The sequence below is a fragment of the Nelusetta ayraudi genome, unplaced genomic scaffold, assembly GCF_046127955.1.
Source record: "Nelusetta ayraudi isolate G7.1 ecotype Tasmania unplaced genomic scaffold, CSIRO-AGI_Nayr_v1 ptg000033l, whole genome shotgun sequence".
Taxonomy (NCBI): Eukaryota; Metazoa; Chordata; class Actinopteri; order Tetraodontiformes; family Monacanthidae; genus Nelusetta; species Nelusetta ayraudi.
In genome coordinates, this window is record NW_027466083.1 from 5,686,492 (window position 1) to 5,714,164 (window position 27,673).

The following is a 27,673-nucleotide window of genomic DNA, read 5'->3' on the forward strand; positions in this document are numbered from 1 at the left end:
TACTTTCAAACATTGTAATACAAATGTAAATAATCTACAATACAAAATGTTTTTGTAATCTTTGCTTTGGCACTGGAGTTACTAAATATAGGCTTTAAATGCAACACGTAAATTGTTATGTGTTTAAATTGTTGATTTGTTGTTTCGAAACGTTAAACTGCGCATTCGTACAAGCACGTCAACGCAACATCTCGACCCGACACACAAGCGCGCTCCCGAGGCGTACGTGGCTACTCCCCCCGTCGTGCGTACGTGCGCGCGCCCCTCTATCGCGTGGTGGGGATCATCCATGTTGCTAGTGGTAGGGTTAAGGTTGTAATCCCGAGAGCCCTCCTGGACACAATTCTCAAGTTTTATCTATGTTTTAACTCGGCGTCGGCTGCTCTGCGTCTTAGACCGAAGCCGTGTTGATCGAAGGAGCGACGGAGGCGGTAAAAACCCTCAACATTTCTTCGACACTGAGAGCGAATTCGGGCCGGAGGGAGGACTGGTAATCCTAAAGGGGGGAAGAAAGACGGTGGTGGGGAAATGGCCACTCAGGTGGAGACTCGCCTGCCCGGCAACCCGCTCGCCAAGGTGGAGGAGCACGGTAAAGTGATCCACGCTGAGCCGGATGAGGAGGAGGGCGGCCGGGACGACGGGGCCAGGCAGCAGACGGGTGTCGGCGACCAGGGGAGTAGCAGCAGCAGTAGCAGCGGCAGCAACAGCAGCCTCGGCGTTGGGCAAGGAGGGACCCCCGTGACGGAGACCTCCGAGCGGGCGAGCGTGGAGGAGCGAGCGGGCGGTGACAGCGACGACAAGCCGAACGAGGAGAGTACCAAGAGCTGCGACAGAAAGGAGTTTGCCGAGGCTCCCCCGCCCAAGGTGAACCCGTGGACTAGGAAGATGAACGCGGTGACCGTGGTCAGCGTGAACGGACAGACACATCACGGTTCGTACACTCCCTTTCCTTCCCTACGTGTTAATTTCACTCGGCTGACCAGTTGTTTTTGTGGCCGCCTTGGCGTCCAGGTGCAGTCACACCAGACGTACTGGCTATTATCGTTGCTGGTTGTTACCGAGGTGAAGACGCCGAGTAGGGGCATAAGCACGCCGGTTTCACGCTCGTCCCCGTCTTGCACCCTTACGCTTTGGATATAATTGGAGTGAAACCCCTCGCTCCACTCCCCCCTCTCGGTGAACGCTATTCTTGGGCGTTCAGGGTGGCACAGTGGACCCATGGGTGGTTCATTTCACCAGGGATCACGCCCTTACGAGCAGCGACAGCGCAGTTGATGATCATTCACCGTAGCTTATTTTCAAAAGAACAAGACTTAAAGTTTCCCTTTGCCTTCACTGTTAATGACCAGGGTGCATTTACCCCCCCGCTGTTTTGAATTTATATGATCGGCTCTATCACTTTTACCTTATTTAATGTCTCTTATCACGTTTAATCTTGTACTGGATGAGCACAGGGTGCAATAAAGACGGGATTCCTTTCATGTCCAACACCGTGCTTGCACGTTAAAGCACACTTTGTGTTGTTGCGCTACGCCCGTAAAAGTGCGGTGCTGTGCAAATCTAATCACAGCAGATTATGTGCGTTTGTCCAACTTGTTCGTTTTTGGACGGCAGGAGGGATGTGACATTTCGGGTAGGCGAGTGTTAGCATTGAGGGCGTGCGTTAGCCTTAAAGCTAAAAGAAAACCGTGGTCGTCGCTTGAACGTTCCCGCATTCAATCTGCACCACCGTCGTGTCCATCATCTCCCTCGTGTGCTCAAGTCTCTTGTTAGCCACATATTAAAGCGACAACGTAGCCGACACACGTCATGTCGTGTGTTTGTACCGGCGGCGGCGGTCAGTTTTGGACTTTCACGTCTAGCGTCTGGGAGTTCAGCATATGCAACCACGTTAGCCATTAACAAACACATCCGCCCAGTGTCAATTAGAAGAAGTGGCACACGGTTGGCCGACTCCGTAGCTGCTTAGCCGGCTAACAATAGTGCTCAGTCTTTTTTTGGCCTAGTGCGTCGCCAAGCCCGTCCCATCCCTGCTGTTAGCCTAGCACCCAGGTTGCTACTGTTCTGTTGCAGTCGTCCGCTGCATAAATACGTCAGCTCTACATATTTGTTCGCCCAGTGGTCAACGCTGTGCTCCCCGCGCCCGATATAATGTTTGTGCTCCTTTATCCTTCAAAAGGGAGCAGGTTTGTTATGAGACATCACGTGTTCACTCCACGTGTTCCCAGAGCGAAAAGCATGGACGCCGCTAGCTCGGAGGCTAGTGGGTTAGCCAGCTTTTCCATTTCGGGGGTGAGCTGGGCCAGCGTAGCCATTTATCGCCGAGTTAAATTATGCTTTCTCTGGGTTTTGCTGTTAATAATACTGCTGTCAAGCAAGTTGCCCAACAGCGTCACAGAAAGCACTCTAGTCTTGCTAGTTTTCAATTAGCATAAAAGCTACCGGGTGAACCAGCAATATTTCAGTCTTTTTACGCTGATCATGGATTTTTAAAGGAGTTTTGTTCCTTCGTGTAAACTGATCACATGGAGGATATCATTACAACATATCAGCCGCATGGTTTCGGTGATTCATATGTATATACAAGATAACAAACTGTGCTCTATGGTCTTCACCTTACGGGCTTGTCTGCTTCAATTTGGCCTGTATTCTGTATTTCCCGTGTCTGGTCATCGTGATACTGCCACATGGTCTGACAGCAATTTGTATTGACTTTTTATTTGCCATCTGGTGTGTTTGCGTTTTTCAGGCACCTATTAGTACGTCCTGTACCCTTGATCTGCAGCTGCTTGGGTGAACTGGCTGGATGAGCCCCAGAAGCTGTCAGATCGGCACTAAATCTAACTTTGTGCTGAAGGCTTGGACCAATTGGCACTCCCCCTCCCCAGCATAGAAACTGTTTCAATAATAGAAATACAGTAAAGTACAATACAATGAGGATATTACGACACAAGAAACTAAACCATGTAGAATTTAACGAGGGTGGAGTGGTCATGGTGGTGTGGGGGTAGTGTGAGTGCATCATGTGGAAACATGGTTGACCTTCTCCTAAAGGCAGGCAGAAGAACACTTTTTTGTTTTTAGAGAAGCTGGTGAAATAAACTACATTACTACGGGCCCTGGTGTACTCACCATTCTCTGTGTTTTATTTGCTTTGATAGATCCTTTAGTAGAGCAGAAATTGCTGATGCTCCAGTGAGTTTTAAAACTGCACAGGGGACTATTTTGGTTTCCTCATGTCAGGCAGTGAGAAAGGAGAAAAAGGCAACTGACAGGTAAAACAACAAGTAAACACTGCCGAAGTGTTACAAATACACACCTACAACACCTTTTGCACACGTTTCATGTATTATTCAAATTTAAGTCATTAAATAAAAACAGGTTTCACTCAAATATTAAATACTGAATCTCAAATTTCATGTCCTGGGAAAAAAAATGGGTCTAGTACCAGATATTAACCTCAGAAATAGTTTTCCCTTAGTTGAAGGAGCTACCAAGACTCTCCAAGTTGCACTGCACTGTAAATGTAGCTTTTAATAAAGAAACTCCCTAAACAAGTTTTTGATATGTTGTAATCCTACTGTACACATCATAAATGGAAGAACAATGCTAGCAGTAAGACTTAAGGGATGTTAGTTCCTTGAATGAGTTAGTAGTAGTAATCAAGTGTTGTTTGTGAAGCTTTATATTGCGTCTTTTTCATAGCAGACCTTTAGGACCTGGGAAGCGCAAGATTAACAAGCTATTTTGCATTATAGTCAAGGTGTTGCACTGCTAAGGTTGGAAGGAGCCTTTGTGTGGCTTTTGTACGTCTTGGCTCTCTGAAAGGGCTGAACTAGAATGTTGCCTTGATGGATAATAGTTGTATCGGTATACAGAGGAAAGATCTTATCTATTTGGCCATCATGAATAGGTCTAACTATTTAATGATTGTTCTGATTATCTCACCTTGACATCCCTGTTCTTTGTCCCCACTTTGGTCCAAGACTGTTCTCCAGAAGACAATGATGTTGCAGTGTTGTTTACCAGATATTTGCAAAACATACAGAATGAACGTCTGTGTTTGTCTTCACCATAAGCCTTTACACTTTCCTTAAAAATATATATTTTATTATCACTCTGTGTTGCATTGCATGGTTCGTGTGCAAACGTAATTTTTCTGCCAGGCTTCTCAAAAGTTGTTGCCTTAAATCCAAAGGCATTTTGTTTTCCTCTACGTATGTTGTCATTTGCAGAAGTATTACAGATTCAGGTAGTCATTCACTCTGTCCATGGTATTTTTGTTGGTGTGAGGTCACATAAATACTCCATGGAAGTTCTTGAGGCTGTTGGAATTGCTCACTTAACTCAAGGATCTGCTGATTGTTTGCAGCACCTTCCTACTGTGAAGAATTGAAGTTCACCTCTTGTATTCTCTTTCAAAACAGTTTGGCACGTTGCGTTTACTCTGAGGGCTTTGAATGATTTTGCAACATTTAAGAGTTGTCTAATATTTGTGGTTAAGGCATGCAGTCCTTGGCAAATATTTTTGGCCAATGATAATAAAAAAAAAAAAGTAAAATTTTCTGAACTTGTGAAGTAAAAATGATGAAACCTTGAGAGTGACTGAGACAGGGAGTGTAATGTTTGTGCTGTATCTTTGAAACAGTGTTCCAGATGGTGAGAGAACGATATCTATGATTGGTTTGATACACTGACGCATCATTAACTTTAACTAAGTTTCTTATTTGGTCATATTGTTTTGTCTTGGCTTTACAAGAGGGAAAACTTTTTTTTTCATCGAGGAAGATTATACTGCCACAAATTAGGCCTCACAGTTTAAAAACCTCTCATACATGCTACACTAGACCCTTGCACAACAAAACCTATTTTAGGGGGAAATACTGTGACATCAATTCTTACCAAAACCCTCCCTGCTTTGTTGTAAAATATCTCCTGACACTCATCAGGGAGTCAGGACTGACTCGCCTGTCCATTGTGTGAATTCAAACTGAAGGTTTGGTGCAGAGCATTTGCATTCTGGAGGCCTGGAGGCCTTGGTCACACTTGCAAATGAAGTAGTTGGTGTCTCAAACTCAACCGAGTTGCTAAATGAAGCAGCCTCTTGTGAGTTAAAATGTTAAAGTTAAACATGAAAAATATTTTGTCCGTAGTTTTGAGTGTGTTTTAAAGCACAAAAGATTTTTGTTTGTTTGGCGTGTTTGTGTGTGTTGCTGCTTTACAATTAGCATCGCTGTCTCACCCCTCGAGCAGCTTTGTCTCTGCAGGCTGATCCTTCTCTGGCTTTGCTCACAAGGTGTTGGGACGCAGCATTGCCTTTTCTTTTTTTGTGTCAGCCGCTTATTTGTATATTGTCATAGGTTGACACATTTGCTGTCAAACGTTTTTACGGTAGCCTACATTTTAATTTCCTCCACATTCAGGCAGAGATAGTCAAAGTTTTTTTTAATTTCGTACAACTGAAAGAAAGTTAAGTTTCACCTGATTGTTGTGCCCTGAGGGGAAGGTGCTTTTGCATCACAATAAAAGTTGCCGCTATGCTAACTAGTGCAGCACAGGGCGGCCACCCTCTCTGCGAGGCGGCTCTGCGTATTTATCAGCCTGAATGTTGCGTCTGCTCTCGGTGATAGTGGCTCGTCCCTGCTGCAGGGTGTGGGCTGTTTGCATCTAGGATGTGTCTTGTTTGATGGATTAGCGTCCTGCTTGAACAATCCCACACCTCATGCTTGTCTAAAGGAGTCATGGTGAGCGCAGTGCTGTTGGACGGGGTGGGCAGAGGTGGGGTGGGCGTTTGATCCACGACTGAGCGACCAAGGTGTGAATGGATAAACACACCACAGACGTTTAGTAGAGTTATTTCAGTCTGGAATTTTAATTGGCCCAGTTTGTTGGTGGGATGACGTGCAAGCTGGCAGCAGTAGTTGAGTCATTGTTAACGGATTCAGATCATTAGCAAACAGGGGGGACCGGCTGTGCAAAGAAACTTCTATATATAAATAAAATAATGCTTTTTACTGTCAAAATCCCATTGAGTTGAGTGTGTGCGCATACAGCCAGTATTATGTGATAACAGCTTAACTTCAAATAAAAAGGAAGCTGCGCTAAGAATGAACATGTCAAGTATCAAGAGCATTTTAAATAAAACTGAAAGCATCATCAGCAGTTCAGCGTGGCGGCCCGTGTCTGGGGGAGGGGTTTTTCTTCTGAAGGCCCCACCCACTGACGCTGCATAAGCCGGACTTGACCAATGTGTGTCTGCAGTGTGGGGTGTCTGCGCACGCAGGGAAGACTCCTCCCAGTCTGTCCCATCTCGCTCCCGTCTGAGCGCCGACTGTGCCTGAGGGAATGTCACCACGCTGATCATGTGACACCATCAGGCAGCGGCCCTCTGCTGACTCGCACACTTCCCTCCTTCACCTTTGACCAACCAACGGCGTGCCATCAATTCAAGTTTTACACCAATCGAAACACACATTTCATTTTAGAAATGTGGGAGGACGGCGGGGGGTCAAGTAAGTAGAACACCTGGTCATTGTTTTTCCTTCTTTGGTCTGTTACTGGTTCTTCCAAGTCAGTTTTTGCTGTTACTTACAATTGCAGATGACTTTGTTCTGGATTCCAAGAGGGTCTGCTTGTGTTTTTGCCATTTAGTGTTGTGTCGTAGGAGGAAATGACATGGTGCAACAGACACAGCCGAGTCATTAGAAAAATCATGTTGCCTTGCTACCCACAGAAAGTACTAGCATCTGGCAGCGCACCAGGCCTGTTTCCCAATGCCGCAGCCTTGTTTGTGTAAGAGTGCTCAGCCGACGTGGCACTGAGTTTATTTTTAGGGTTCCCCAGCGATACCCTGTGGGATCAGAGCAGGTACCGTCACCGGTTTGCGCCGGAGCGGCCCTGTGGGAATCTGTCGTTGGAGACCACCTGAGGCAGAAACACCGCTGAGGCGTCACCAGGAGGAGGCGGAGAGGCTCCTCTGCCAAACTGTACTGCAGTGGAGGATTTCCAGCCAGGGGTCGTTTCATCCTAACCGGTCGGCGAGCACCGTGGTTTGCGACACTGAAAGAGCAATGTCCAGCGGTTGGTGTGACCACCTGCCCTGGTTTGCGGTTGCTCGGTTGCCACTGAAAGGCAAGTTGTTGAGAGGGCTCTAGACAGACCGCTGTTCACTCACAAACACGTGCTAAGATGTTGTGTTCTTGTGGGGGCTTCAGCCCCGGAAAGCAGAAATTGTCTTTGTTGTGCCGTCTTGACCTAAATTAATTGAAAGCCACCAGACAAGCACAACATGAACCAAGTCACAATTTCCACATTAGCAAGTCCAAACGTAACCTTAACATTGTTGAAAGTGTCCAACATCCCCACCGAGCAGTGATCAGGGTTTCGGCAAACTTTGTTGGCTGTCAACGGCTGCACTGTAATCCGTCAATCACAATTTTTCATCTCAATCATTTAGATTGTGTGTCCTTGTGGCAGAAAATCCTGCATCATGACATTTTCCATGCCAACCAGGTTCACTAGTTCATCGTGAGTATTTGTTTTGTCTCGGTGTATCTTGGACTAGATTCAAACGGCGAAAGTCCGAAGCTGGCCGTCCAATTTCTGGCCAACTCTGCCTCGCGAGGCCGAACACTTCGGGTATCAGATTATAGTCCAGTCCTGACCACACAGGGTCTTCCTGCTCATGCAACTTGTTGTGAGTCATTTGTGGTCAATTGTGGTCCTTTCCTTCTTCTCCTCTTGCTCGTGTACTCGTCCATGTTCTTCTCCAGCGCATATGCCGGCCTGCAGCTCACCTGATGCGTCCTTGAGCCCAAGAGACTGAAATGGTCGTATCAACGTTCTGCCGCAGTCCAGAACATTACGCTGTGATAACGCCGTTACAGTGAGAGCGACACGCTTGTCAGGCTCCTCTCATGCTGTTGCTGTGAGTTTCAAACAAACAATTAACTGGTGGTGTTTGTTTTGCAATTCTGGTGAGACGTGGACTGGAGCAGTAATGTCAACTTGCTAACAGTCCGAATAGATGCTGCACATGTTGCTGTTGTTGTTGCATGGTTTGAATTTGGATGAGTGACCACGTCAGGTGACGGTCACAGGAAGCCAATGTAGAAATTGTCTCAATACAGTTTATGTATGTACGTAGTTAAACTAGGCGTGGTTTATAAAGGCCCAGGCCGTAGACTGACATGTAAGCAAGAACAGATGCAGATACAGATACAGAACATTAGAATATCCTGAAAAGGTTGTTTTATTTCTGCAATTCAACTTAAAAGGTGAATTTGACATATTATATAAACAAATAATATGCAAATCAATATATTTCAAGTTTTTATTTCTTTGGATTTTGCTGATCAGGTCTTGCAGCTTAAAAAAAACCCTCAAATTTTTATAATAATTCTGAGTTTGTGGGTTTGTGGTTTTAATAAGCTGTGAAAATCTTAATCAGCAAAGTTACAACAAGGAACTGCTCGAGATGTCAATTTGCGTGTAATGGCTCAATAAAATGTGTTGGTTTCATCTTTTATGTTAAATTGCCAAAATAAAACAACTTTTACTTGATATTCAAAATTTTTTCTGGTAGTACCTGTATAACGGTGCACTTAAAGACGGGAGACTCCCATGAAACATGTTTAATCTCCATCAGTCACCATCCAAGAGTAAACAACAGTCAACAACAGTGCCCAGAGAGATCAAGGCAGGACCAGATGACCTGGTCAAAAAACAAACAAGCAAACTAACAAAACCAATAACAGGTGAAGAAGAGGAGTGGCAAAGAAAAGGGGGAAGGGAGGAAAGATCAGATGAGAGAAGGAGGGAGGGTGTGCAGAAAGTGGAGGTACACTTGAAAAAGAGCAGAATTTGTCTGTGTAAAGTGTTGTATCTTTAGACACAGAACGCAATGAGTTCTGGTGGGTTAAACCTTTGTCTAAAAGTTGTCCAGTAGAAATCAAAGTCAGCTCAGAGTTTCTGTGTCATAGTTGAGACGGAGAGGTTTTATTATCCATTGAATGGTGTGAAGCGCATACACTATAATTCTCCTAGAATCTCGTCCCGCGAGAGCCCGCCTTGAGGAGGATGGCGGTACTGCACACATCTGCATTTCAATGTTGTTCGCTGTCAAGAATGGTTGTTATATTTTTCTCTTTGATTACTTGTAAAAAAAAATATTCTGTCTCCTCCGCCATCCAAACGTAACGCACCATTTGTCTTGAGGCGAACTGGTCACGTGACCCTGTAAGTCACGTCCGGTGACGTGTAAATGCAAAAAAAAGTGTTTCCATGGCATTTTTGCGATATTCCTCTACACCGATACGTCTGAAAAACCACCTCATGAGAGAGTGAAAACCTTTTAGTGGTATTTGAGGTGTGAAGTTACAACGTTCATCTGTTCACCCGTCTTCTCATCACAATCATTGAAATTTATCTTCCAAGATGGATGCTTTTTTGTGCTAAAAATTGGAACTACTCCTTTTAAAAGCCCAGTGTTTTAAGACAAATTCTCTTCCAAGTGAAACCCTTTCATTCACGTGATGGGGACGTTCGTGGTCACTGTGTGGCCTCCCCAACCTCAAACGCTTCACCCAGCTGCATGATGAAGGACTTTCTGTCTCTGTTCTGACGACTTGGTAGATTTTTTTTTTTTTTTTTTGCCATTTCTTGAAAAACCATATAAAAAAAAGCTACAATGCAGCATTAAAATTTCAGCAGACAATGGCAGTTTTGACAATTTAAGTAAATATACATACAATAGTGTTTCATCAATCGCCCGGCTTCACCTGGTGAGTTAGAAATCTTAGAAAATTGGCTGCCAGGATCGGATACAAAGCTGCTCATGCGCTCGCTAATGAGACGTCAGTGACCACTGCCGCTGCCGTGAATCCCACAGTCACGACACTGCATTTGCATGTCAAACATGCTCTGTCATGCACCGTCAGCAGCAGCTGCAGCAGTAGCAACAGCAGCAGGGTGATTTTCATTTTTCTTTTCACGCCACTGCTGCTCGCGCTAAGCAGATAAGCGTGGATTATGACTGGAGGAATTCTACTGAGTCCTTGACTTGATTTACTAAACCACCGAGCTGGGACCGACCAGACCTCTACGTCGGGCTGCTGTTCTTTGCCTTAGTTGTGAAACTACGGCTCAGATGACGCTGCCTGTTTAGGATAATCTCCCTTCCTGCGCCATGAATAGCGCAAGTCAGAAAAGTGGACTACTGTGTGAACTTTTCAATGTGGGATTTTTGATGACGCTGTTTGGTTTGAGTTCAGGATTGTTTTTTGACAGCCTTTGTGTTTGTGATATATTACAGCGGAAAAGTCTCAGAAGCAGAGTCGATGCCAGTCTTGAAAACTCGGAGGTCCCAAATCGACTCGTTCTGCTTGATTCACTGCACCTTGGATGCATTTGTTGTATTTGTTTCTCCCCTCCTCCGCAAATGATCAACTCATTCACTAATCGTTTGTAGATTGACCGTATCAATCGATTAACGATTATTGATAAGCAGCAATTTTTCCTAAGAACCAAAATTTCACAATTAAAAATGTGTCAGAAGTGTTACAGAAGGCCAAAGTGCAAGGGAAGAATTCCACAAACTGCCTGTGGGTCACAAAATAAAAGAGCTTCGCTGTTCTTGGAAACTGATGCTGCGCTCGCTGCGTAATAAAAACCTGGAACACGTGGTTGTAAACAAACAGGAAGCAGAATTCCTCTCGTCACCTTGAGGAAAACTGGTTCTGGATGAAAAAAAAAACAAGCCCGCCCCCCGTCGACTGTAAATACTCGGCCTGCTTCCTGTTTTGCCGTCACTCTGCTCTGCTCTGCCTCAGCACGGCAGCTTTTTGAGGACATGATCTCATGTTGGCGAGGCCAATATTCAAACTCTCTCTCTTTGTGTCACTTCGGGGAGGAAACTCCCCGAAGGATACATGACTGCGGCACACAGCAAGCGGCTGTGTTAAGTTCTTGTATTTTTATAGGGCTGTGTGCTAGGAAGCTGCATGTAAGACCAAACATTCTGCTAATTCATTGCAGACAAACCAGTTATTATTTTAGTAGACAAATACATTTTGTGTCTGAGCTGGTGAGGTTTTTTTTCCATATCATCGAGTTGCTGGCGTTATTTTCATTCCACGTGATTCACACGCGCACACACACACACACACACACATAAAACATTTGAATGGATTAATGGAGCTTGGTCTCAACTGTAAATGTTTGCGGACAGGACAGTTTCCAGCACTGACGGCTCATCCAGTGTCTGTGTGGTGAAAACCTGCTGGAGGAAGTGAATTCTCCTGTTCTGCGTTCCTCTCTCTGTGTGTGTGTGTGTGTGTGTGTGTGTGTGTGTGTGTGTGTGTGTGTGTGTGTGTGTGTGTGTGTGTGTGTGTGTGTGTGTGTGTGTGTGTGTGTGTGTGTGTGTGTGTGTGTGTGTGTGTGTGTGTGTGTGTGTGACCCGCAAGCCAAGTGGCTTCAGATCAGATGATGTGCCACTGAAAAGCCTTGTGCTTTCACAAACATGCTTTTTTTTTTCTTCTTTTTTTTTGGATTCTTTCTATCCTTCCATCCTGGTCCGGCTTTTTAAAATCGTTTTACATCTTTACTTCAACTTTTAATACAGAGATCTTTAAAAGTGTTGAATTTTCCTTGGTGAGCGCTGTCACTCATTTCCAGTAATGATGAAAAGTAGGGATGCAAATTATCGATTCATTAATTAATCGGCAGTTGATTGACCACATCAATCAATTTTTCCTGAGAACCTAAATTTCACAATGAAAAATGTGTAGGGAAGAAAATGTTCAATTAATTCTGACTAATTCAACAATTAAATTCTTAATTGACAATCAATTGATAATCGATTCATTGTTAACGTCCCTAATAAAAAGTTCTGACCGCGACACAGCTGTTGTCTGTCGGCTCCAAGTGATTAGACTGTAGCAGTAACTCGAGCGAAACTGATCTGAGACAAAACATTTGAGTTTGCTCCCTTGGCTTTTTGAAGATTATTTGTCTGAGTTTTCTGTCTACAGTGTTGCAAATAATCTCATGCGGTGGTGTTTAATATCTGAATGTGTTTCCACAGAGTCTACCGGACCTGCCAAAGTGGTGAGAGCTGGGAACCCCCCAAAGACCAGACGTGGAGGGAAGGTGAGTGTCAGTCTGAGAAAATGATCCACACAGACTAGGGATGAATTCAGTGGACATCACTCACTGTGTCTGTTGCTCAAATGTTCTAAATCACTCCGTACTTTTGACACTTGAAAAAAACTGAATTATTTGCTTCGTCCAACTACAGCGAGACAACCGAAGTGCATGTGAACACGTTACTTATGTAACATATGAGCAAATTCTCCAGCTCCGATTGAGACGCATGGCTAAGGCCATTGGAACGCACGCGCGCTGGCGTACGCCCTCGCAACAAAAACACCCACCACGTCACCCAGTGGTACGAGCTTCTTCTGTGGTGACGTTTGAGGCGGTTGGATAAATATGTAGCGTTTCCTTGCCGTGCTGCGATTAAACAAAAAACACTTGATGCGTGTAACATTCATTCGACGTTGGTCGTCTTCTCCGAAACCGAAAAGCTTCCAGACCTCGGAATGTGATCTGAATTTCGGTACCAGGACAGTTTATTTTGTTCTCCCCAGGGGCCGACGCGTTTTCTTCTAAATCAATCTTGTTGACTGTACAAGTCTTCCTTTTAAAAAGCATTTCACGCGTTGACGTCGTCGGTAAAACAGAGCTTCTCACACAGCAGATGGTTTTCCCACCTGACGCCAGATTGGCTGGGCCTCCTCACGAGGTACATTTGCTGAGTGAGAAAGTAGGAGCGCTTGTTTTCGTGCGGGTGATGTGCCGAATGAAAATGTCGCAGGAGAAATTAGGAGCGCTTATCTTTTTTCAGCAGATGTCCCGAATGAAAAACACATGACGGAATCATCCCAATTCAGAAATGAGATCGCTGCAAGTACGAATCGGGATCACCTTTTTTTTTTTTCACAATAAATCGTGCAGCCCTACACTACACGTTGCTTATTGCTTTTTACGCGGCTGAACAGTTCGCAACCATCACTTCCTGAGTGTCAGTCCGCCCTCCCCTCATCCTTCAAGCCTTTGTTGGCCGAGCTCTGCTTCAGAGTTGTGTAGTCACACCTCTCCCATAAACCTGAAGGTTTGTTATTTCCTGTGATGCATTGTTAATGATAGATATTTATTACACAAGCGTTTGTGTCGTGGTGGCTAATTGCCCTGAGTGACGCTGCATATCATTTGCTGTGTGTGTTTGCTTTGCTCAGGTCGGAGACTTCGCCGACGCCAACAGCTGGCCCACACCCGGAGAGATTGCGACCAAAGACATGCAGGTAGGTGTCGGTGCCCGTTTTGAGAAGAGGCGTCTCATCGAAACTGTGCCTACGCTCACCAAGCGGCAGAACTTGGAATCTGCGGTGCGGAGACAGTTTTTAGTTCGGAATTCTACGTTGAACTATTTTACAAAACGTCGCAAGCGTCAAACCTTAAAATCACACCAGTCACAGGTAGAAGTGGCCCAGCAGGGAAGAGCAACAGATGTGATCGGGTTTTATTCCCTCTTTCAGTTGAAAGTGACGGACATGAGGTGCGTCTGGAGATGACCTGCTGGAGTAAAGAATAATTAGCTTTATTGTAGCATCTGGAGTAACCCTGTAATTTACCGTCACAGATGATAATAATTAAGCCATCAGGGGGAGCAGCCCACCGTCACATCCTCCCCGAGTAGAAGTCATCCATTCTTCTTGTTCTTCGTCTTCTTCCTTTTTTCCCCTTACAATAAGTATTTTGGTTTTGGTGGCTGTAATTACACATCAGCTAAAGGGCACTTCCAGTCAGCCAGTGGTTCTCTCCCGGCTTGACTGTTTTCAGGACCGACTCTTTCTATTTTTGCAGGCTAGTGTTAGTGCACACTTGCCACTATCTCAGCCATTTTTGTTTTTTTTACACGGACTGTTGGACTGAAGAAAAATGGCTGACCTTTGGCAACCGACCAAAAACCAAAAATTGGTTAGTCCTGTGTTGGGGTTTGTTCCTTCTAAACATAGATTCAATAGTTTTGAAAGCAAGTTGGAGAAAAATTGGCCGAAAATCTCGAATCTGCAACTTTGTGATTAAGTGATGAGCTGAAGACTCAAGTTTATTTATTATCTATTAAAGAACATTGTTTTTGTTAAAACACTGTAAACATTTTTACATTTATGAAGCCAAATTAAAGGCCAGACAGCACGACTTGCAGTATTTTACACTGTAATATTTTTGACTTGTTAAAGTGAAAATCACCCATATACGGATAATTTTCTTTTTCATTCTCTAATAAATTGTTAGTAAAGAGGTAAAATTCATTAGAACATTTTAAAACCTCAGTTTACTAAAAAAAAAAAAAAAAACAACAACAAAAAGAATTCCTTGTAAAGATCCTACACAATTTCCTAATGAAGCTGTGGTCCCACCGGGGTCAGACGCGGACCTCCACCTCCTGACCCCTACCCTCATTCCTCCGCTGCCTCGCTCAGCCTTCGGTCTGGGATGCGTCCAATGTGTGTCACCTTACAGTAGCCTCAGCGGTCAGTCGGGCCCTCGGCAACGCTGGCTATTCCTGGCCGGCAGTGTGTCAGTGGGGGAGCGACCCCTCTCACCTCCCCTGCTTTGGGCAGCTGGCTCTGGGCGGACATGACGGAAGGCGCCCGGGGCTGGGAAATGTGGGTCACATCATCAGCGCAGCCAGGAATAAACGGGCGGGTCGGGTGGCAGCAGTCGTAGGTGTGGTGCCCGGGGCGCTGCGAGGCCTGGGAGGGGGAAGGGGGGAAGAGGGAAGGGATGTCCTTTTAGGGATCCCCGTCAGTGAAGCACCTCTGGATGTGTGCGCAGGCTATTCCTGGGGAGCCCGAGCATTATGCAACGCCACAGATGATGCAGATGGAGGGTGGGGGGGGTGGAGAGCAGGCAGGCAGGCCTCACTTTGGAGGTTTTCACCGCTAACATGCACTGAGGAGTCGATCCCGAGACTGAATTTATATCTAATTGAGTTTCAAACTGAAGAATGTTTGCAGTCACCACATTTGCTACATTTTCTGCAGCGTTTCTCTGTATACACAGCTGCTGCACACATGCTTAGTATTTTAAACCTGTAAGAAGTTTGATTGAGCCCTGATGAGGTTCCATCCCCTTGGAAACCTTGTAAATGAGTCAATCATTCTTTTTATTTTTTATTTTTCCCTCATCTTCACAATAAGAAACGACAATCATACACATTTATTCCTCTCTCGTCGCCTCAAAGTGCTTTAAGGACTCGAATCCAGGCCTCGTGTCTCCATGTCCCACTCGCAGAATGCGTGCGTGGGCGGCTTGCGTCGCTGTGTGTGCATGTGCGCGCTCGTGTGTGTGTGAGCATCACATTCCACCTCATTGTCTCCTCTAAACTGCTCTTCCCTCCTTCTGTTCAGATGGAGGCAGTGACACGGACCGTGTCCTGCCCGCCGACTGTCAGGCAGGTCAGAGACACGTGGAAGCCCACTGTAAGTTCAACCCGGAGCCTGTCCAACCTGCAGCCGGCCTACCCGCTTGTCAAACCTCTTAATAAGTTACAGGCACCACGACAGACGCCCACCAGGGTGGATACGTTAGTCTCTGTCATCCTTTGGCGACTGCGAGGTCGTCCAGATTGGCACTTTTACTTTCAAATTCCTTTTTTATTCCAAAAAAATCCCCAAAACTTCCACGTTGTATCGTGTCTGCTGCTGACCTCCCGTCTGGTCCAGACCACTTCCCATGGAGGGAAGGCTCATTTCATCTCATCCTCTGTCACCTTTTTTCACACTTGTTCTCGTTGAGACGACGCCGTCGTGCTATTCTGTTCCGTTTACTTCCCCCTGCAGGATAGAAGCTGCGAAGAACAATCGCTCTCTTTGTGTTTGGGATCTGGGAATTGAACTTTAATTCTGGCCTTAATATTGAAGCCAAAATATTCCTTCCCAAAGGCCATGCTGAAGACATAACGGCAAATCGCTAACTAGGATGATCATTTTGCCCCGATTCTCCTTTGAGCTGGTTCCTCACTGGTTCTTCACTGGTTCCTCACTGGTTCCTCGACCGCTGTAGCCGTTCATTTGCCTGTTCTTTTCCAATGCCTTGGATGCAATAAAGGTGCAACAAACCAGCCTTTAGTGTGGAAAGGGGCAAATGAGGAGGTTTGTCTGTATCTTGCATTGATGTCAGAAGTTGAGTTTCTTTTTGAAGAGGATTGTCTTGAACGTTACAACATATGGATTTTGCCAAAGCCAGAAAAAGCTGCAGTTGCACAATCATAACGTTAAAAATATATTCATTAAATTGCTACACGCAGTAGGTTGACACTGGGTCGATAACTATTTCTTCTTTTTGAATTAGAAAATGAAAGTAATATTAAAAGCTATGATGCAAGAACGCAAAAAGAGAAATTGAAGAAAGAAGTGCGATGAGCGGAGGAAAGAGACACATTTGAATGAGTGCATTTCCTTTTCAAGTAACCCTAACATTTTAAAACGGCTGTGCTTGAATCCTTTCAGGTTTCGGTTGTGCAACACACAAAGGGCCTGTGCCTCTGTTTTCATGCATGTGTGTGTGTGTGTGGTGCTGCATTTGGGTTCACTGTGATTAGATTAGCGGGCCATGTGATACTCTGACCGATGATCTCATCAAGGTGTGTGTGTGTGTGTGTGTGTGTGTGTGTGTGTGTGTGTGTGTGTGTGTGTGTGTGTGTGTGTGTGTGTGTGTGTGTGTGTGTGTGTGTGTGTGTGTGTGTGTGTGTGTGTGTGTGTGGGGTCCGGTTTTGGAGCCTCATGTTGCTCTTCTCTTGGAGCCCAGAGTTGCTGATGTGGTCCTCAAGAGGGTCCAAACGGACTAAACCAATGAGGGGCTGGGCATTGATCAGCAGTCTGGACTCTAATACACAACAACGATAGTCGCTGTTTTGATAAGGACACAATGAGCCGCAGGTTTGAAACGAGCTGCTTCAGCGACAACCGGACTGTGATACATTTAATAAGAGCGTAGAAGGATGGCGTACTCTGCTATTAAAAGAGAATACTGTAACCACCACCTGATGCTACTGTGCCTACAAGGTTGGCTGCAATGCTAAAATTGAATCCCCATTTTTTTTCTTTTTTTGATCTACTGCCTGCCTTCCGCCGTGTGCATGTGATAACCGAGACAAAATTGTTTTCATGTCAAAAAAAACTTGCTCATTTCTTCTTCTTTTGACCGGAATTCAGAATCTCCCTCCTTTTTCCCCCTTTATAAATTAAATTCAGGATTGACAGGCAGCACCTCCCTGATTGTCTCATTTTTTACCATCCCCCCCCCAGGGCCACAAGAAGGCGATGGTGATGACCAAGAAGGAGTCGAAGGAGAAAAGGGAGATCATCGAGGAGAGCAAGGAGAACCTGAAGGCCAAGTCGGACGACTCTGGAGAGGAGAAGAATGGCGACGACGACTCCCAGAAGAACGGGCCCAAGAAGAAAGGTGAGGGTGGCACTCGCAGCTTTTTTTTACTGAGAGCCTCGTTGTATGAGGTTGTCCAGCGGAGGACATCACAGCGTATCATCTCGATAGGACAATTCAAACAAACTAACAAAACAATAACCTGTTGACCTGCTGCAGAAGTGATGAGCTTTTCATGTCTCTTCTCTGAATGAACTTCAATGAGGAGAACTTTCACAACTCTGATCTCAGCTTTAAGACCACTGAAAAAAGCACCTAAGAGGATTGTCACTGTTAAATATCCTAAACTACAGGCACCTTCTGCTCAGCTGTTCCTTCCTTTTCCCAGTTCACAGATTCACCAGAATAAAGGAAATTTAGCAAATACTGTCGCTTGTTGTGACTCATACCTCATTCCTCTGTCAGCTGACTCACACGGAAAACACAGACACAGACACAGAAATCTCTCTTGCCACCTAGACACCTGTGCAATAGGCCATAAGCAACAGTTTATTAATGCACCCTGCTGGCCAGCGACTGTACTGCAATAGATGTGTGCTAAATTAAAAACCTTACGCTGGCTGTGTTTATTTTGCAAAGGTTTCCCTTTTGCTCACGTTAAACAGCCAAATGCTGCTTTATTTTATTTTTTTCATTCATTCATTCATTCATTCATTCATTCATTCATTTACCCCGTGAGCTCAGGAATAAGCATGTATTGAAAATGGATTAATTCATTCATTTTAGAATATATTCCCCTTTGATTACTGAGCCCAACTGCTCAGTAATCCAGCAGACGTTTTTAAGACTCGCTGGTCACTGGGCGTCCGCCACCAACTGTCTCGCCTCTCTGTGTCCGTCAGGTAACAAGCAGAAGTGGGTTCCCCTGATGATCGAGGTGAAGTCGGAGGGTCCCAGGGAGCGCTCGGCCTCCAGGAACAACAGCAGACAGAACGAGAACCCCCGCCTGCCGCCCAACGCCAGGAACGACCTCCGAGGTCAGTGTCATCCTGCACCGCGGCAGCTGAGACATCCTGCTGCAGCTGCCACACTCAAACGTCTTAAAATAGGTTTTTATAGGAGCTGTAAATGCTGCAAGCTACGACTTTTTGACCTGAACAATGGAACAACTGATATCCTGTGAAATAAAGTTAAATAACAGTCTTTTTCTTTTGGTCATATAATATGTTGGTCAGTTGCACATCCGTCTGAAGAGCAGAACATCAAACTGGCCTGCGTGCACGTTCAAAATCAGCTACTACTGCTCTGCTCGTCCTTTTATAACAACCCGACTTCCTTCCATGCGCCACCGCTCGCACGCACGCACGCACGTGTTGCATCTGCGTTGACGTCAAGTGTGTGTCGTGTTGTGTCTCCCCGCTGCAGACTGGCACAGTCAGAGGTACGAGCGGGAGTGGCGTGACGACCACGACGAGGTGTCGAGCGTGAAGAGCGAGGGGGCGCCGTTCCGCGGAGGCTTCAGAGGACGTGGCCGTGGAAGAGGAAGGGGCCGCGGCCGGGGCAGAGGCGGCGCCAGGGGTACGTGCACGGACGCCGGCTCAGTTCAGAAAACGCCTTCCACCACCACCACCACATTTTTTTTCTCGAGAGCAGGCGTTTCCTCTCGGTGCTATATTTTACTCGGCACCGTGCTGTGCTACGAGTGCAGAAGTGAAGTTTCCGTCGCCGCGGCGTGAGAGGCTTTCATTTAGCAACACTTGACTCACATTCCAGCCCGACAGACTGGAGCTGAGCTTGGCCCGCTGACATGCTGCAGAAGTGATGAGCTCTTACATGTCTCTTCTCTGACAAAACACTGCTGAAGAGAACTTTCACAACTCTGATCTCAGCATTGACATTGCAAAGAAAAAAAAAAATTCCCTGTGTTTCGCCGCTCTGCGGCGAAACAAAGCGGAGGCAGACACTTCCTGAAACACACTTCTTTTCTTACTATGTTTTGTCTGGATTGGGGTGTTTGGGTTGAATGTAGGCTTTGGGTGGGGAAGGAGGGGAATGGTTGGTGTCCCTGAGGCAGCTTCAGTAAAAAAAAAAAAAGAAAAAGAAAAAAAAAGTGGAGGTAGTGTAGTAGCAAGCAGGCCGTACAGGGATGAGGAGGAGCCTCCAGTTTAGCAGGAGAGGCCTGTTGGTTTTGGCAGGATTCTCAGGGTCCCTCCCCCTCAGAGCCGTTTTGCACACAGTGCCCCCCCTCTTTCTTTCTGTCCCTCCCTCTACCTCCTCTTCTCGCTTTTTCAAATTGTTGCCTCTTTCTTAACTTCTCTACTGACTGAGAACGAGGAAGTTCCCCTTTTCGAAGGCACTTTTTCAGCTGCCTTGAATGATTGTTTCGAGCTTCGATGATCCTCCTTTCACACAGACGGCAACAACACAACGACCCACTCACATTATACGCAAAGAGACTCAAACTAAATTGGTTAAATGGTACAAATACATTTGCTGAACCCGAAAAAAAAAGTGGTTTACCTAAATGTTTCTAAAAATGACCTTTCCTCTCTTCCAAAGGCCACTTTGACTACAACTACGGCTACAAGTCCTATGACATGAAAGACGGGTCGTACGGCCAGAAGTTCTCCAACACAGTGACCTACTACTACGACAACATGAGCAGCAATGACCTTTACACGGTGGACCAGGACCTGCTGAAGGACTACATCAAGAGGCAGATGTAAGTTCTGCAACAAGCACAGACGTGGTGAAGTGTGAAACAGCCCCGGTGAACGTGATGTTCAGTCGAGTGGAGGTGCATTTCACCTCGGTTTAATTGACGGTCGTCACTCGCCGTTGTCGGCTCACTCCGCTGCTTCTCCTCCTCCTGCAGCGAGTACTACTTCAGCCTGGACAACTTGGAGCGGGACTTCTTCCTGCGGAGGAAGATGGACCAGGAGGGCTTCCTGCCCATCTTCCTCATCGCCAGTTTCCACAGGGTGCAGGCCCTCACCACCGACCTCGACCTCATCGTGGAGGTAAGCAGCCTGCTGTGCTGATTGTAGGCTTGTTACGATAATCAATAAGTCGATTCATTGTACCATATTTAATAAGGAACTTGGTCATTTTGCCTAAAACTTGGGCAAAAAAGTAGAGACGGGTAAAAAGCCGGAGAGACTGGCAGTCCAGTTTACTTATTGTTATTTACATTTCACTGTTGAATATTCTTGAGCAATGAAGTTTTGTTTTTGTTTTTTTAATGGGTGCACTTGCATTATTAGGCCATATTTATTATATTTGTGAAAACTGATCTTAGAACAGCGTTGGTGGAGAAATATCAATTATATCAATAATTTCTGGGACAATATATCTTCCGGCAAAATTTCCCATCGCGACAGGCCTTGTTGATTGGCTCAGACCTGAACATCTGGAAGTCGTCAGCGAGTGTGCGTGTGTGTGTGATTCAACCCTGAGCGAGCTGTGGCCCCTCCCCTCAGGCTCTGAAGGACAGCAAGGAGGTGGAGGTGATTGACATGAAGATCCGGCGGAAGGTAGACCCGGAGAAGTGGCCCCTGCCGGGCCTGGGCCTGCTCAACCAGACCCACACCGACTTCTCTCAGCTCATCAACTGCCCCGAGTTTGTCCCCCGACAAATGAGCGAGGAGCCCATGGGTAAACTTATTCTCCCAGACTGCTGCATTCACACAAACACGCTCATTAAAAATCACAGCTTTTCGCTCGGTTATGTAAACCAGTCGTCTTGTCTCGCCACCCGCCGCAGGTTCTCCAGGCGTCTCCACGCCCATAAAGCAGAAGACCAAGACCGACTCTGAAGTGTCAAACCTCAAGACCATGCCCAAGGGCCTCTCGGCCAGCCTCCCCGACCTGGACTCCGAGTCCTGGATTGAGGTGAAGAAGAGGCCGAGACCCTCGCCAGCCAGGCCCAAGGGCAGCGCAGAGAAGGTGAAGTCCACACTCATTCATTCAGCTTTTAATTATTTTTATCCGATTCAGCGGTTTTTCATGTTGTTTGAGTTTGTTTGTCTAAAATCATTCAGTTAATCATTTAATCCATAAAAAGTGATTTATTCATTAGAACTAAAAAATCAAATTGTCCTCATCTGTACAACAAAATATTAGTTGGACCAAGCCGTCTGTTTTACTGCAACATGCTGCACCAACTTCATGGCATCGTTTTTTTTGTTCTTGTCTTGTCATCTTCCATTCATCTTCCCTTTTTTTTTCTCCTCCTCCTGTGTGCTTGACTGACGCAGGCCCCCTTGTTGCAGGAGCAAAAGGAGAAGGACGACGTGATTCGCTCCCTGATGCCCCAGCTCAGCTTCTCACCCGCCGCTGCTACCTCAGGAAACAAGGTGAGCGCCACCAAGTGTTGAAACTGGCCAAGCAGCCTCTAATCTTTAGCGAACCAAGGGGGAGGAAAAAAACTAAGGATTTTTGACCGGACGCCTCCGACTTATCTCAGGACGGAGCCGAGCAGGACGAGCCGGAGGAGCTGGACTTCATGTTCGACGAGGAGATGGTGCAGATGGACGGCCGGCGGAACACGTTCACCGACTGGTCGGACGAGGAGACGGACGGCGAGATCGACGACCACGACGTCAACAAGATCCTGATCGTGACGCAGACGCCACCCTACCTGAGGAAGCACCCGGGTGGCGACCGCACAGGCCAGCACACGTCGCGCTCCAAGCTGAGCACCGAGCTGGTGAAGGTCATCAACGACGGGCTCTTCTACTACGAGCAGGACCTGTGGGACGACAAGTACGAGCCCGAGTACGCCACCATCAAGGTGAGAAACTACTTTTATTTCCATTTTTATTTAAACAAACGCGAGTTGTCTAGTTTGTTGTCGCTCAGCCGAGACGCGTGTCAGCGACGTGTGGCCGGCCGCCTTTTGTAGCGTCACAAAGGCTCGACTTCCAGAACGATGCGTTTCACACATCATTCTGAACAGAGGTGAAACAAAGAGAACACTGACGGACTTTTCTTATGATGCGATGGGTCAAAGTATTGGCTCGGCTGTCATTGTCTCCTTTGACAAACACGTTTGCGGTGTCGGACGACTTTGCTGGCTCTCCTCCTCAATGTACATCCTGCAGGTTCCTCGTTAGCCTCCTATACTTGTCTAGTATAGTTGACTAGTCCTCTCCACAGAGCCCCTCACCTGGTCTTGTGCAGAAATCACTCCGACGTGCCGGTGATGTAACGTGGAATCCATTGGAAGAGAAACTGGTGGCTGGTGTTTGTAAATCTCACTGTCTGGTTACTATTTTGGCCAGTTCCAGCCGTTTTTGTTGAAACTACTGAACTACTGAAAATTTTGCCCATTTTGAAAAGATAACCGGCGGCAAAAAATGAATCAAAATATGAATTTAAATTTGGGCAAGAAAAAGCTACTTTTTGCCAGTATGGAACACGGAGGCCTTGCAGGCCTTACAACTGAGCCCTGCAATGTCCTAAATAGTTGTCATCTTCCCCACAAGAGGGCCTTCTGTTCTGTGCCCCATACTGGTAAAAAGTAGCTTTTTCTTGCACAAAATTAAAGTAAATTTAAGTAATAAGTACATTTTGATTCATTTATTGCTGCCAGTCCTTTTTACAATGGGCAAACTCTATCATTTTTAAAACAAAGTCCAGTAGGTTGCAACAAAAACACCTGAAATTGTTGAGAATAAGCACTTTAACCAGAAAGTGAAATTTACAAACAGCCACCAGTTTCTCTTCCGACAGCTTCCACGTTACATCACCGGCAGTTTGGAGGAAGTTCTGCTCAAGACCAGGTGACGGGCGGGTTTGGAGCTGTTTCTGGATATGGAAAACCCAGCACACAACAGAGAGCGCAGAGGGCTTTTGTTGTTGTTGGGTTTTCTCTTTTTTTTTGTCGGCCCCTGAATCATTGTTGAGCTCATTGTGGCACCTTCACGCGGTGGCCAGCTCACGTCCAGCTGCGCGTGGAACAGAGGAGGCTTGTTTAAAAATAAACACGGGCGGCCCCGCGGCGAGGCCTGGGCCCGGTGGCCGGAGACCAGGATGGACTCTGGGAGACCTGAGGACACTTGGTTCAGCGCCAGGATGAGTGTGAGTCCCACCGCGGCGACCTCGGTGACGTGATTGAACTCTCAGGGAGATTTTGTTTTTTCTTCCTTTTTTTTAATGATTGTTTAAGCAGGATTTTCGCTCCATGAAGCTGCTGCTGCTGCAGCCACTGATGCAGCTGTAGGAGGAGCTCTGGCTGTTTTTGTTGTTCGGAGGTTTCCACCGGTAGAAACTTCAGGGGTCGGTGTTGTTGCGTGACTCACCGGCTGCTCTTTTAGTTGAGGTAGAGGGACGAGAATGAGGGTGAAAAGGGTTTTTATTGCAGCCATGTTTTGCTGCTACATCTCTATCTCCAGGTTACTGCAGATAAGGTCGGTCGGTGAAGTTGTTCATATTTGTTTTCTGTCTGATTCTATCAAGTTTTTCTCTTGAACTGTGTGTCGAGGTGTGTAAGCTGCCCAGAGGGTTTGGCTTTGGAGCAGAGGTGTTGGTCATTAAGAGATGCACATTGTGAGATTGGAGTGATGTGAAGCATTCCGCTAAATGTGGGAGGAGAAAAAAAACAGCTTCTCCTGAATCTTTACGGTCTGTTTGATTACAGACTGGGCAGAATAAGGAAAGAGCAGTCACTGACTTAATACCTGTGTTCTCCTTGGTGTCACAGCAAGAGGTGGAGAACTTCAAGAAGGTCCACCTGATCAGCCGCGAGGAGTTTGACTGCCTGACGCCGGAGCCCCCCGTCGACCCCAACCAGGAAGTTCCCCCCGGACCCCCCAAACCCCACCAGAGTGAGTACAGCACAAACACACACACACACACAGACCATATCTTTATGATAATTATGAGTTGGTTTCTATTTATTTCCTCTATGTCTTTTGGCCTGAACAGCTCTTGTTTTTTTTTCATTATTATTATTACCGCCCCTCTGTTTGACACCTCCTGCTGCGTCTTGTCCTCAGTCCCCACAGACGCTTTGGCGAACAAGCTCTTCGGCGCCCCCGAGCCGTCCTCGATAGCTCGCTCGCTGCCCACTACTGTGCCTGACTCGCCCAACTACCGCACGCCCCGCACTCCTCGCACGCCTCACCGGAAGGACCAGACCATGACGCCGCGCTTCTACCCGGTGGTGAAGGAGAGCCGGCCGGTCGACGCAAAGGTGAGATTTTCTTTTCCCCATGGTCGGGCATTGTTGTTGTTTTTTGTTTTTTTTAAGTTTGTTTTTCATTCCTGACAATCCCACACGTGGCTCGGTTTGCTTGTTGTGCCTTCTCAAATCTTCCCCTCTGACCCTGCAGACGCCGAGGAAGAGGAAGACCCGACACAGCTCCAACCCTCCCATGGAGTGTCACGTGGGCTGGGTGATGGACTCCAGAGAGCATCGCTCCCGAACCGCGTCTGTCAGGTGACGGTCGCGACGTTCAGCTCTCGGCTTCGACCTCAAGTTGCAGAAATAGCAGGAAAGTCACTTTTCTTCTCTCTGTGCGTCCCTCAGCTCCAACGCCAGCCCGTCCGAAGGCACCCCGGTCCTCAGCAACATCGGCTGCACGCCGCAGTCCCTCCCCAAGTTCCAGCACCCCTCACACGAGCTGCTCAAGGAGAACGGCTTCACGCAACATGTCTACCACAAGTACCGCCGACGCTGCCTAAACGGTACCCATCTCGTCAGCGTCCTCTTCTCAATCTGGTTTTCTGTGGTCGACTGCATCCAAATTCTCTTTTCTGCCACCAATCAGAGCGAAAGCGGCTCGGAATTGGCCAATCGCAGGAGATGAACACGCTCTTCCGCTTCTGGTCGTTCTTCCTGCGAGATCACTTCAACAGGAAGATGTATGAGGAGTTCAGGCAGCTGGTGGTGGAGGACGGAAAGGAAGGATACAGGTGAGAGAACCTGAGCCGAGCCCGAGCATGCCGGGTCGCCTTCCCTCTGGAGCCGCCCCTCACTGTTGCTGTGCTCTGCAGGTATGGACTGGAGTGCCTGTTCAGGTACTACAGCTACGGCCTGGAGAAGAAGTTCAGGCCGGACATCTTTAAGGACTTCCAAGAAGAAACCTCGAAAGACTACGAAGCTGGTGAGCGATCCGGGATTGAAGTCGTGATCAGGTTACGCACTTCAACTCATCCAGTGCAGCTAATGTTTCTGCTGCTTTCTGCCGACCTCAGGCCAGCTGTACGGACTGGAGAAGTTCTGGGCCTTCCTCAAGTACTCCAAAGCCAAGACCTTGGAGATCGACCCCAAGCTGCAGGAGTACCTGGGCAAGTTCAAACGCCTGGAAGATTTCAGGATCGACGTAAGTGGCATCTCCTCTGGTACTTTGGTGCTTTCTTTATTTTTAAATGTAGGAAAATTGTAAAGACAAAAGGTGTTTTTCATGAATGAACTCGACGTTCGGCCTTCTGACCTGCATTCGCTCCTCTTCTCCTCTTCCTCCCGCAGCCCCCCATGGAGGAAGGCGGCCGCAGGAGACACTCGTCCAGTGGGGACGGCCGCCGCCGACACCCCTCCCTGCCCTCCAGCCGGCCCCACAGCCAGGCTGGCTTCAACCCAAGCTCCGCCCCCAACGCCCAGGGCCCAGCAGCCAAGGATGATGCCAAACCCAGCAGCCAGAGAGCCGCCGCCGACGCCAAGACACTGAAGTAACGTCTGTGCGTCTCAGCCGGAACGACACTCAACAACGTTGCTGGTTCTGTCTGCGCCACTGGAGGAGGGTGGCGGGGTGCAGGGGGAGGGGCTTCTGTTTCTCTTTTGTTTGCAGAAAAAAAAGATAAGAGACAGATTATTATATGGCTTATTTTTAAGTTGTGCTTAAAAAAAAGAGACCTTTTGTCTTAACGAGGCAAGGCGCGGATGAGTCGGACACGATGGTTGCCAGTCCAACCTCTGGATGCTTGGGCAATATCAGTCTTTTTTTTTTTTCTCCTTTTCTTTAACCCCATTTTCTGTCAGCGTGATTGGAGTCTTTCACCTCAGTGGCTGCTGGCTGAAAAGATACTTGGTTCCTCGTTCCGATCTCAAATCTTTTCGTTTTGTTGCCACGTGTTGAGACTCGGATGACAGACTGAATTAAATGCCGACCATCTGAAAAAGCCCCGCTCAAGGGGAGCCTGCCGCTTCAGACATCCAACCGGACCAAAGTGGTTTGAACCGTTACGGCGACAGACATTTCCATCCACAGGACCCCGGTGAAGGGCAAAAAGAACAAAAAAAACAAAAACAACAAACGACAACAAAAAAAAAAAGAAATACACATATTTGATTTATGTTGTGGCTGGACAATGGGAGCGCAAAATATCCAAGCAACCAAATGATACAGACAGACTGGTACCAATCCCTCGGCCTGGGCACGATTAGTGCACGTTGCCTTATTTGGATGCTTTGACTTCCTCCTCACATGCAGACGCCGCCTTCAACTCCCCGTCAATCTGGGTGTCATTTCCCAGCAGTTGACCACCAGGTGGCGGCGGTGCTGCTGCCGCCGCCGCTGCTGCTGCTGCTGCCGCCGCTGCCTCCGCTGCTGCCAAACTATCCTCCACCCCACCCTGCCCCTCCCCCATTTCACGTCCATCTTGTCCAGTTTTTTCCGAAGCGTCTTCCAGCTGTCACTCTGTCTGTTACAAGTCCTGTATTTCCTCCCTGTTGCGTACACGTCGTGGCTTCTTGTGCTGAAATGCGTTGAACTGGTGAAAGTTTTATTGCCTATGAACCGCCCGCTCCCCTGCCTCCTCTTCCTGCTCCATCTCCCCCTTCCTACTCCCTCATCTCATCCTCCATAAGAAGAAGAAAAAAGAAACAAACTTATTTGCAGTGGAGAGTCCCTTCCTGTTTTTGGTGCTTCCTGGTTTATTCCTCCCTGGCAGACGGCCTACATCCATACCTCTGTCAGGTGACCCTGCTGGCGATTTGGACTGGAATCATCCATCTCGATTACTTGAAGAAGCGATGATTATTATTTTATTTTTCATCCTGGACCGAAATGCTAATCTGGCTAAAACCTTTGGGCCTGCGTGGTGGCGCCGTGCTGCGCGAACGTCTCCGTCAGGCCTACGGTGCTCGCCGCCACCTCCTCCTGTTTCTCTTCACCTGCAGGCACAAACGTTGACACTGCTACAGATGTAGCAGCGAGAGCCAAGCTGGATACAGGGGAAAAAAAACAACACACACACCAGATGTCTTTTTTCCCCACCCGCT

General features: G+C 47.1%; 1 protein-coding gene and 1 long non-coding RNA gene across 6 annotated transcripts; both read left to right on the forward strand.

The window, feature by feature from the left end:
- The first annotated feature begins 253 nt into the window (after positions 1-253).
- Positions 254-27,639, forward strand: larp1 (La ribonucleoprotein 1, translational regulator). Of its 5 annotated transcripts, XM_076031878.1 has the most exons (22): positions 254-931; positions 12,083-12,147; positions 13,296-13,361; positions 15,474-15,545; positions 17,373-17,529; positions 18,351-18,485; positions 18,874-19,026; positions 20,008-20,170; positions 20,324-20,361; positions 20,404-20,468; positions 20,928-21,102; positions 21,212-21,393; positions 21,705-21,803; positions 21,914-22,240; positions 24,152-24,275; positions 24,447-24,643; positions 24,783-24,889; positions 24,980-25,137; positions 25,221-25,365; positions 25,447-25,556; positions 25,648-25,775; positions 25,922-27,639. In XM_076031878.1, exons 1-22 carry the CDS (start codon positions 529-531, stop codon positions 26,123-26,125), a joined length of 3,273 nt encoding a protein of 1,090 aa, XP_075887993.1. In that variant the 5' UTR covers positions 254-528; the 3' UTR covers positions 26,126-27,639. The 5 variants fall into 5 exon arrangements, with proteins under 5 accessions (XP_075887993.1, XP_075887991.1, XP_075887992.1 ...); XM_076031876.1 differs by having other exon boundaries at positions 20,324-20,468; XM_076031877.1 differs by having other exon boundaries at positions 20,324-20,468; positions 21,720-21,803.
- Positions 16,127-16,493, forward strand: LOC142891941 (uncharacterized). The gene is made up of 2 exons (XR_012927341.1): positions 16,127-16,173; positions 16,204-16,493. It is a non-coding gene; the product is annotated as an uncharacterized LOC142891941 (long non-coding RNA).
- Positions 27,640-27,673: the final 34 nt, after the last annotated feature.